Raw genomic sequence first — 11,571 nt, 5'->3', positions numbered from 1 at the left:
GTTGGAATTCATCATTTATTTATATTTTCCACCAAGGGAAATAGTTTTAAAGCTTTAGATGGTATACAAAGCAAAATGTACAGATTTCTCAGACAAAGCTGCATGCGCTTAATGAAATAAAAGACTCAAAAGGGTGAGTGGAGAATAACAATGCATCACATTATTTTACTTAAGCAAAATATCCATGAATTGAGATTTTCAAAATCTTGCAAATGTCTTGAAACCATCGTTAGACATATTGATATATGATCCAAAAGCCTGGCTATTAGAGACAGGCTAAATTTTCACTAAACATATTTTAAATACAAGTATTAAGAAATAATAATTAAAACAAATGAGGCAGAATGTCCACAATGCTTTACTGAGTGAAAAAATATAAATTGTATGTAAAACGTTTTTTTGTGTTTCTTATATAAACTTGTATGTTTATAGGACTCAGAGAATATAAGTCTTCTTTGTTCTTTTCAAAATTGTTTTTGTTATTGTAGTTCCTTTTCCATATTTATTTGAGAGTCACCTTAGTAATTTCTGCAAAAGATTCTGGTTAGATTTAAAAGAAGAGTTTTAATTTGCACTCACGATTTGCCCCCCAAATTCTATTACACTGTCTCTGTAGTCGATTCTCTTTTCTCCCAACGTCTAACAACTAGTGATCTTTTCTTTGTCTCAGTAGTTTTCCAGAATGTCTCATAGATGGAATTATACAGTACATATGTAGTCTATGCACTTGAGATTTATAAATATTGTGGCATGTACCAATTGTCCATTCCTTTTAATTGTTGAAGAGTATTCCACTATATGGATGTACCATAGTATATTTATCCAGTTATTCCCTTAAAGGCATTTTGGGAGATATTTCTAGTTTTTGATGATTATGAATAAAATTTCTATAAACATTCGAGTACATGTTTTCGTATGAACATAAGCTTTCCTTTCACTTGAATAACTACCTGGAAGCGGCATTGCTTGGTCATATAGTTAGTGTGTGTTAAACTTTTTAAGGAATTTCCAAACTTTTAAACAAAAGCGTTGTGGTATTTTGCATTCCCTTTAGCCATGTATGGAGTTTCCAGTTGTGACTCCTCACCAACACTTGAAATGGTCTTTTTAATTTTAGTCATTCTAATAATATGCATGTGGTAGTATCTCATTGTGTTTCTAATTTCCATTTCCCTAATGGTAAAAAGCATCCATTGGAATATTTGTCACCCATTTATCATTTTTTGGTAGATTGTTCCAATATTTTCCCTCATTCAAAAAATAATGAAGTGTTTCTTGTTTTTGAGGTTTGAGAGGTATATATACATTCATACAAGTTCTCTAAGTGATTTGCAAGTATTTTCTGTCAGTCTATGACTTGTCTTTTCATTCAGTAGTGTCTTTTGCAGAGAAAAAAGATGAAGTCCAATTAATCTTTTGTTGTTTTTCTTTTATGGATGACGCTTTTGGTGTCATATATAAGAGCTTATTGCTTAAACCAAGATGGCAAATATTTCTTCACACTTGTTATCTTCCATTTTTGTGATTATAGCCATCCTAATGGGTGCAGTTGCTGTAACATTTTTTTTTTAATTTGCATTTCTCTGATGACTAATGATGTTGAACATCTTTTTATATGTGTGTTGGTCAATTATGTATCTTCTTTAGAGAAGTGTCTATTGAAGTTCTTTGACCATTTTTTGTATTTTTTGTCTTGTTACTGTGGGTGGGGCTGTAAGAATATATGCTCTGGATAGTAGATTCTAGCCAGACACATGATATGCAGATATTTTCTCCCATTTCTTGAATTTCCTTTTCTCTCTGTTGATAGGGTCATTTGATATACAAGTTTTTGATTTTGATGAAAGAAGTCCAATGTACCTATACTTTTGCTGCCGTGTCCAGGAAATCAGTGCCAAAACTCGTGCCATGAAGCTTTTATCTTTTTCCCCCCTCTTCGTTTTATGTTTTTATGATTTTAACTCTTTTAGGTTTTTTTTTTTTAAAATCCATTTTGAGTATATGGTGTAAGGTCAAGGTCCAACCAACTTTATTGTTTTGCATGTGAATGTCCACTTTTCACAGCTGTTGAAAGAACGGTCCTTGCCCCTGTGCATGCTCTTGACACCCTTGTCAAAATTCATTTGATCACATATGTGAGGGTTTATTTGTAGGCTCTTTATTCCATTGGCCTATGTGTTTGTCTTTATGCCAGTACCACACTCTTTTGATTACTGTTGCCTTGTGGTAAATTTTAAAATCAGGAAGTGTGAGATCTCCAACTTTGGTCCTCCTTTTCAAGGTTGTTTTGGCTTGTAAGGGCCCCTTCCATGAGATTCCAAGAATTTCAGATGGAATTTTCTGTTTCTGCAAAGAAATAATTGGGATTTTGATAGTGATTACATTGAATCAGATTGTTTTGGATAGTATTGACATCTTAACCATAAGTCTTCCAATCCATGAACACAGGATCTTTCCATTTATTGGTGTCTTTCATTTCTTGCAGCAGTGTTTTGTAGTTTTCAATATACGGCTTTCATTTTGATTAAGTTATTTTTAAATACTGTGTTCTTTTTGATGCTATTGTAAATGGAATTTTCCTCATTTCATTTTTCATTTATTGTTACTGTGCAAAAACAATTGATTTCTTTGTGTCCATTTTGTATCCTCTAGCACTGATAAATTTGTTCTAATAAAGAAGCACAATTGATATTTGTATGTTATCTTGCACCCTGCAAGATTTCTCTACTAGTGTTATGTTGTTGATTCTTTGAAATTTTCTATATATAAAGTATTACGTCATCTGTGAATATAGTTTTATTTCTTTTCCTATTTGGATGCAATTTATGTCTCTTTTTTGCCTAATTGCTCTCAGTGGAACATACAATACTTTGTTGAAAGCTATGGTGAAAATGGACATTATTGTCTTTTTCCTGATTTTAAGGGGAAAGCTTTTATTTCAGTCTTTCACCATTGAGTATAAAGTTACCTATGTGTTTTTCATGAATGCCCTTTATCATATTAAGAAAATTCCCTTCTATTCTTAGGTTTTTGAATGTTCTTATCATGAAAGAGTGTTTTGGCTCTTTGGTGTCCTTTGAGATTTTGTCAAATGCTTTTTGTCATAATTTGAGATGATCATGTGGTTAATTTTTCCTTCTTTCTATTAATGTATCACATTACATTGATTTTCCTAATGTTGAACCACTTTTGGATTCCTGGGATAAATTTCACTTGCCCATGGTATATATTACATTTAACATGTAGTTGGATTCTGTTTGCTAGTATTTTTTGAGGAATTTTGTGATTATATTTATAAGGGAAATTGGTCTGTAGTTTTCTTATATTGTCTTTGTCTGACTTTTGTAAAAAGAAATGCTCATCTCATAGATTCTGAGTTATGTAATCTTTTCTTCCTTGTATTTTTTTGGAACAATTTGAGAAAGATTTGTGTTATTTCTTTAAATGTCTGTAGAAATCACCAGTGAAGTCGTTAGGTTCTGGATTTTATTGTTGGGAGATTTTTGATTCATTCTCTTTACATGTTGCATGTCTGTTCAGATATCTGTTTTTTTTCTTGAGCCAGTTTTGGCAATTTGTGCATTTCTAGAAGTTTTCCATTTAATATAGGTTGTGGAATTTATTGGCACACGATTGTCCATCCTGTTCTCTTATAGTCCTTTTATTTCTATAAGGTCAATAGTAATATTCCTACCTTCATTTATGATTAAAGTTATTTGCATCTTCTCTCTTTTTTACTTAGTCTATCTAAAAGCTTGTCAATTTTGTTGATCTTTTCAAAGAGCCAATTTCTGGTCTCAATTTTTTCTTTTTCTAGTCTCTGTTTTGTTCTATTCTAATTTCTATTATTGCCCCTTTTTTGGGCTGCCTTTAGAGTTAGTTTGCTCTTCTCTTTCTCACTCCTTGAGGTGTAGAGTTATGTTACTGAATTAAGATTTCTATTTTTTAAAAAATGTAGATGTTTACAGCTATATAAGTATTTTTTGGAAAAAATGTAGGTGTTCCCAGATATCTCTGAACACTGCTTTTGCTGCATCTTATAAATTTTGATACATATGTAGTGTTTTGTTTTCATTTATCTAAAAGTATTCTAATTTCTCTTAATGATTTTTTTTGACTCATTAGTTATTTCAGAGTTTTTTTGTGTAATTTCCACATATTTGTGAATTTCTAGTTTTTCTCTTGTTAATGATTTTTACACTCAAAGAAAATGCTTTGTATGATTTCAGTCTTTTAAAATGTATTGAGACTTATTTGGGGCCTAATCAGCTATCCTGGAGAATGTTGTATGTATATTTGAGGAGAATGTGTATTCTCTTGTTGGGTAGAATGTTCTAGACATGTGTGTTAGGTCTAGGTGTTTATGGTGTTGTTCAAGTCCTTTTTCTTTACTTATCTTCTGTCTAGATCTTCTATGTTTTATTGAAAGTGGTGTATTGAAATCACTATTATTGTAACACTGTCTTTCTCCTTTCAATTGTGTCAACGTTTGTATATTTTGGGACTCTGGTGTTTGGTGTATATATCTTTATGATTGTTACAAGTTCCTGATGAATTAACCATTTTAAACCAATGTATTCCTCTTTGTCTCTTGTAAGTTTTGACTTAAAATTTATTTTGTCTAATATTAGCATAAGTATTCCAGCTTTCTTTAGGTTACTATTATATTTGCACAGAGTATCTTTTTGCATGTTATTTTGAACCTAATTGTGTCTTTAAATCTAAAATGAATCTCTTGTAGATGGCATATAATTGGATGAGTTTTTAAAAATCCATTGTGTCAGTCTGTCTCTTAACTAATGAATTTAGTATATTCGATTTAAGGTGATCACTGATAAGGAAGGACTTTTGCCATTTAATTATTTGTCTTCTATGTCTTATGTTTTCTTTGTTGCTCAGTTGCTTCAACTGAGAAGACAACAACTCATTTGTCTTCTTTTGCACTTGTTCTTTTTTTAGTAAACTGTTTTCATTTTCTGTATAGAGCAGTTTCTCAGTATCCTTGGGATTGGATCCAGGATCCCCTGTGAATTCCCAACTGTAGATTGAAAATACTGTTTTCGACCCACGATTGAATCCAAGGATGCAAAACCTGCAGATACGATGGGCCGACTAGATTTTAAATTTATTTTCTTAGTAATTGCCATGGTGATCACAATTAATGTCCTAAATTTATACTAATCTCATTTGAATTGATAGTAACAGTTTTGGTAATTTAAAATTCTGTTCCTATCTCCATCCCTTTCCCTTATGTTCTTGTGATAAATTACATCTTTATGCAGTGTGTATCCCTTAACATACCTAGGTATATAATTGTTGTTTTATGTGTTTGTCTTTTAAATCATATAGGAAACAAGACTAATACCACAAACATATAGGAAACCAAAAATACGCTAATATTGGCTTCTCTGTTTAACCTGTGTAGTTACTTTTACCCGTGTTCTTTATTCTTCATATGGCTTTTAAGTTGCTGTCTATAGTGCTTTCATTTTTGGGTGAATGACTCTCTAGCATTTTATTGTAGGGTAGGGTAGGTCTATCAACAGTCTTCCTCAATTTTTGTTTTTCTAGGAATGTCTTAATTTCTTTGCCATGTTTGAGTGATAGTTTGCTGGATATGGAATTCTTGCTTGACAATTTTATTTCGACGCGTTAGCTATGCCACCCTACTGACTTCTGGCTTATGTGGTTTAGATGAGAAATTGGCTTGTTAGTTTTACAGGGATTACTTGTATGTGACAATCCATTTCATCTTTTCTTCTTTCAAGATTCTCTCATTTTCTTTGGCTCTTTATAGTTTGATTATTATTTGTGTCCGTGTGAATCTCTTTTGAGTTTATCCTCCTTGGAGTTTGTTGACCTTGACTTTGTAGATGTCTATATTTCATGAAAATTGGGAAATTTTCTGCCATTATTATATGATAGATACAGATGTTGCTTCTCTCCGTCTTTCCATCTACTGGAAGTCTCTCTTCTTCTAGAACCCTAAGTCCGGTGTCTGGGCTTACTCAGAGATGATTTCTGTCAAATTCTGTTTTGCTTGTTAATGGACCATACTTTCTGGTTTCTTTGTATGCCTTTTGATTTTGTTGTTGTTGTTGTTCTTAAAAACTGGACGTTTTGAATATTATAATGTGGTAACTCTGGACGCTGATTCTTTTCTCCTTTCTAGGGTTTAACTGTTGTTACCTCTTGAGGGCTGCAGTCATGTGTTTAGTGACGTTTCCAAACCATTTTTGCAAAGACTAATTCTTGTCATGTGTGTAACACATTTTTTTATCCTGGTGATCTGCCGGGATTTTACAGAGTTCCTGAATCAAAGAGAGTTAAAAGGAAAAAATGTAACCTCTTAGTGTTTGCATACTGTTGCTTAGCTGAAGTATTCTTTCAAAGGTTAGCTAACCTGCCTACAGCTCTGCCTTAATCTTCACCTTGTGATTGCACAGAGCCCTAAGATCAGCTAGAGTTGCGAGCCTGTGCTCCTCTCTGCTCTTTCTAGGTGTGCATCCAGTTGTGGGCTTGCATGTAGCACTCTGGATTTCCTGGTGTATGCGGTAGCCATTTATATTCCCTACAGTATCTTCCTCTTCAGCCTCCTTATTGTGAGGATTTTCATATTGTTTGCTGTTTGTGCACCCAGTGTGTCTTGTCCCAGGCAGCTACTTGCAATGTATGTTTTTCAGTTCTTTTGAAAGATGACACCTGGGAAGCCATTCAGAACACACAGCCACAATATTTGAGAAGAAGATCCATGTTTTTCTCTGGCACTAGCACCAGCAAGCTGCACTAGGAACTTGGTCGGCCTTTCCTATGAGCACCATGGAGCTGGGGGAGGGGACATGGTAGACAGGTAATCAAAATGTCTGCGGTGCTTTCTTAGAAAATTTAGCAGACTCCTTCTTAGTTAAGCACTTCTTTCTTTGCTGTTTTTATTAGATTCCAGATGTCTGTGAAAGTTGATATTGTCTTTTTTTCCCCCCCCAGCCTAACAGTTCCTTCACTGAGGGGCTTATTCTTGGAGCTTCTCCTCCATTTTCCATGATATCACTCCTTTGGTTTTGAAAGATTGTTGTCATTGGATATATAGTAATTCAGGGTTCACTTTTTTCCTCTCTCTGCACTTAAAGGATGTTATACTACGTGTTTCAGTTTACATAGTTACCAACAAAAAGGTATGATGTAATTTTTATCTTTTTTTTCCTACACATGAGGAATTTTATTTCTTGAGCTCTCTTTTGAGTTTTCTCTTTAACTTTGGGCTTTAGTAATATTTATATTTTAGAGTGTCCTGCTTGGGAATTCTCTTAATCTTCCATCTGTGTTTTAATATCTTAAATTATATTTGGAAAGTTTTCTGTTATCTCATCAAATACTTATTCTGCTCTGTACTTTTTCTTTGTTTTTGGAATTCCAATTGTACCTATGTTAGTCCATTTGGTATTGTATCATGGCTTGTCTTGGATGTTCTGTTTTGTCCCACTTCCTCTGCTACTTTTTTTTTAAATAGACTTTTTATTTTTTAAGGAAGTTTTAGGTTCACAACAGAATTGATCAGAAGGTAGAGAGATCCCTTCTCTACCTCCTGCTCCCATATACATACAGCCTCCCCTACTATCAAATTGCCTGCACCAGAGTGGTACATGTGTTACAATCATCTAGAGTTCATAGTTTACATTAGGGTGTACTCTTGATGTTGTACATTCTGTGGCTTTTTAACAAATGTACGATATGTATCTACATCCACCATTGTAGTATACAGAATAGTTTCACTGCCCTAGTTTCACAGATCCTCTGTGCCCAACTAGTCATCCCACCTACCCCCAACCATTCATCCTTTCATTGTCTCCATAGTCTTGTGTTTTCCAGAATGCTGTGAAATTGGAATAATTCAGTTTGCAACAGTTTCAGATTTGCTTCTTTTACTTAGTAAAATGCATTTGAGCTTCCTCCATGTCTTTTCATAACTTGATAACTTCTTTTTGGTGCCAAATAACATTCCATTGTCTGCATGTACCATGGTTTATCCATGTACCTCCTGAAGGACATCTTGTTTGCTTCCATGATTTGGCAATTTTGAAGACAGCTGCTATAAATATCTTTGTGCAGGCTTTTGAATGGACATAAGTTTTCAGTTCATTTGGGTAAATACCAAGGAGTGTGATTTCTGGTAGTATTGATTGACTACAGTCGCTAAAGCCAGGAATATTAATTTTATTTTAAAATAATTTTTCTTTTCAAAGGACCTAAATAGACATTTTTCCAAAGAAGACATGCAAATGACCAACAGGTACATGAAAAGTTATTCAACATCACTAATCGTCAGGGAAATGCAAATCAAAAGCACACTGAGTTATCACCTCACACCTGATAGGATATCCATTATCAAAAACATAACAGATAAATGCTTGTGAGGATGTGGAGAAAAGGAAACCCTTGTACACAGTTGGTAAGAACGTAAATTGGTACAGTCTCTCTGGAAAGCAGTATGGAGGTTTCTCAAATGAAAGTAAAACTACCACATATGATTTAGCAATGCCATTTCTGGATATGTTTCCAAAGGAAACAAAATAATTATCCCAAAGAGATATCTATACGCGCACGTTTATAGCAGCATTATTTACAAATAGCTAAGGTATGGAAATAACTTGTGTCTGTAAACAGATGAATGAATAAAGAAAACCTGGTGTTTTCACACACACACACACACACACACACACACAGTCATTGTGTGTGAAAGAAAAGAAATTCTGTCATTTGATAACGTGGATGAACCTGGTGGACTTCATGCTAAGTGAAATAAGCCAGACAGAGAAAGACAAATACCAAATGGCATCACTTACATGTGGAATCTTAAAAGTGGTATTCATAGAAACAGTAACAAAGTGGTTGCTAGGGACTGGTGGGTGGGGAAATAGAGGTTGGTACAAACACACCAACTTTTGGTTATAGATGAATAGGGTCTGAGGACCTAATGTACAACATGGTGACTATAGTTGATAACCCTGTATTATATAATTGAAATTTGCTAAGAAAGTAGAACTTAAATGTTCTTACCAAAAAGTAAACATGTTGAGGTCATGGTTATGCTACCTCGGGGGTGGGGGAGCCCTGCAGAATGTACAGGTATGTCAGAAAATCACATTGTACACTTGAAATACCTTCTAGTTTTGTTATATCTCAATAAAGCTGGACATTTTTTTTTTATTAACAGGATTGCCTTTGAGGTTATTTTTAAAGTTTTGAGTTGTACAGCACTTGCTTCTTTTGCTCCATTGTGGAAAGACCTCTCCAGCAATGATTACTTCAGAGTTACCAGTGTTACAGTAAGTATTGTAGTTTTCTTATTTTTTAAAAAATGTGTGTAATACTTTTTTTATATCAAAATGGTCTCTTTAATGAGACACCTCAAATATGTTTTCTGCTAGTCAGGCAATATGTTTGAATTGAAAGAACTTTTAAAGTGTATAATTACCGTATTCATTCATGGCCCTTGGTTTTGTAATGTCAGTATGCTGTGTGGTATTGAACGAAAAATCTTACTGTTTTATGTCAGGGGTCAGCAAACTATATAACCCATGGACCAAATCTGGCATGCTACCTGTTTTTGTAAATAAAATGTTACTGGAACAAACCCACATTTGTTCTTTTATGGATTGTTTATGATTGCTCTTGTGCTACAAGTTGTGATAGAGGTTGATTGACTGCAAAGTATATATATTTTGTTTGGCCATTTACAGAAAAAGTTTGTGGACCCCTATTCTATATCACACAGTTTCTCTAACATACCTCCCTCCTCCCCTTTGTTTTCCCGGAGATAGAGATCCTCAAGCCATTCTGGTTGTGGAAGTAATATGAAAGACATACCAGTTGGCATTTCTGGTGGTATTTCATCAAGTTTGTTGGAGCTGTAGAACTGACCTAGAATTGGGTCTTATTTTTGGGTTTTCTGCAAAAGGTGATCAGTGTAATGGCTGATACTTTTTTTTATAGGTTTCATAAATATGTAAGTCAGGAATTTGCATACTATGATCCTGTATGGTAACAGTTTAGGTATAATGAAAGTGATTAACAGTTTACCCAGTTACATGTTTTTACTGTCCCAGTTCATTTATATACTTCGTTTCCAAGACACTGTAGTTGGCTTCCAGTTGGTCTCTGGCTTTCTGTTTTTCCTCCGGAGCTCTAAGACAAAAACGTTGTGCAAACTACTTTGCTTGCGTGAAAAACCATTAAGACTTGCCATCTTTTCCCCTAAATATAGGAGATACAATTTAAGCTTTTTCTAGTTACTTACCTCAAGCCTCTTTATTAGTCCTTAACTTGTATACAATATTGAGTTTGGAGTTCTCCACATAGTATTTTCTTTTCTTTTCTTTTTTTTTTGGTGGGGGGTACTTTTGGTTGTCTTTATCCTGCCTACATATCTCTGCCTACAGAGTAGTGCCTACATATCTCTGCCTTTACCTGGAGAACTCACTTGTCCTTTACATCTTAGCTGAAGTATCATGCAAAGTTTCTCTTACCCTCAAGTTGGGGTATGTTCCCTTCTGTGGTCCTGTAGTGGCTCTTTGATTTCTTTGTAGCATCATAGTTAATGTAGTATTTATTTTATAACCCTTTCTTATTGTTTCTGCCTAAACTGTGTACCTTTGTGCCTGGTTTTTGTATGGCTAACTCCTAACACTGCTGGTTATTATATAGGCCTTAGTAAATATGTCTTTGATTAAGTATGAAACATTGGTTTTATATAAATTATCTAAAGAGAGATAGTATTGACATAATAGTATTTAATGTTTTGTAACTGAATGTTCTTTTCATAAAAATGTAAACCTGTAATATGTAATATGACTATGGGATTAGTGGTAATCTGGAAGGTAGGTAAATGAACTTTGTTTTCAGTCTGCCAGCTAGAGATTGTATTCTTGGTTAAATTAAAATCTAGCTAGCATTTATTGAGGACATACAGTTTTCTGAAGGTTTTACTGTATGCATTAACAATGTATATTGTTTTGATCCATCCATCCATCCATCTATCCATCCATCCATCCATCCATCCATCCATCCATCCATCCATCCATCTATCCATCCATCCATCTAGTGTTTGCATTGTAGAGGAAGGGAAACATACAAAGTCTGACAATTAAGTTCACGAACTTGTTGCAACGATATTGCTAACCTTTTTTGATATCAGAGCAATCATTCATTATGAATTTGTACCAACTGGTCAAACAGTTAACCAAGTTTACTATTTGGAAGTGCTGAAAAGTCTGTATGAAAAAGACTAAATCGACCTGAACTTTTCGCCAACAATTCATGGCTCTTGAATCGTGACAATGCACCAGCTCACACAGCACTGTCTCTGAGGGAGTTTTTAGCCATTAAACAAATAACTTTATTGGAACACCTTCCCTACTCACCTGATCTGGCCCCCAATGACTTCTTTCTTTACCTAAAAATAAAGGAAATATTGAAAGGAACAGATTTTGATGATATTCAGGACATCAAGGGGTAATACGACAATAGCTCTGATGGCCATTGTAGAAGAAGAGTTCCCAAATTGCTTTTTTTTTT

The 11,571-nt window shown here is 34.2% G+C and overlaps 1 protein-coding gene across 1 annotated transcript in view; it reads left to right on the top strand.

Annotated features, from left to right (window-relative positions):
* The first annotated feature begins 9,269 nt into the window (after positions 1-9,269).
* The window catches only part of STAG1 (stromal antigen 1), a 260,872-nt gene continuing 258,570 nt past the window's right edge, over positions 9,270-11,571 (top strand). Inside the window, 1 exon segment of the mRNA XM_033131991.1 lies at positions 9,270-9,323. Coding sequence (XP_032987882.1) covers positions 9,295-9,323 — 29 coding nt within the window. The 5' untranslated portion in view covers positions 9,270-9,294.

The sequence above is a fragment of the Rhinolophus ferrumequinum genome, chromosome 17 (assembly GCF_004115265.2).
Source record: "Rhinolophus ferrumequinum isolate MPI-CBG mRhiFer1 chromosome 17, mRhiFer1_v1.p, whole genome shotgun sequence".
Taxonomy (NCBI): Eukaryota; Metazoa; Chordata; class Mammalia; order Chiroptera; family Rhinolophidae; genus Rhinolophus; species Rhinolophus ferrumequinum.
The sequence above is the reverse complement of the archived record's forward strand: the minus strand, read 5'-3'. Positions and strand labels throughout refer to the sequence as shown.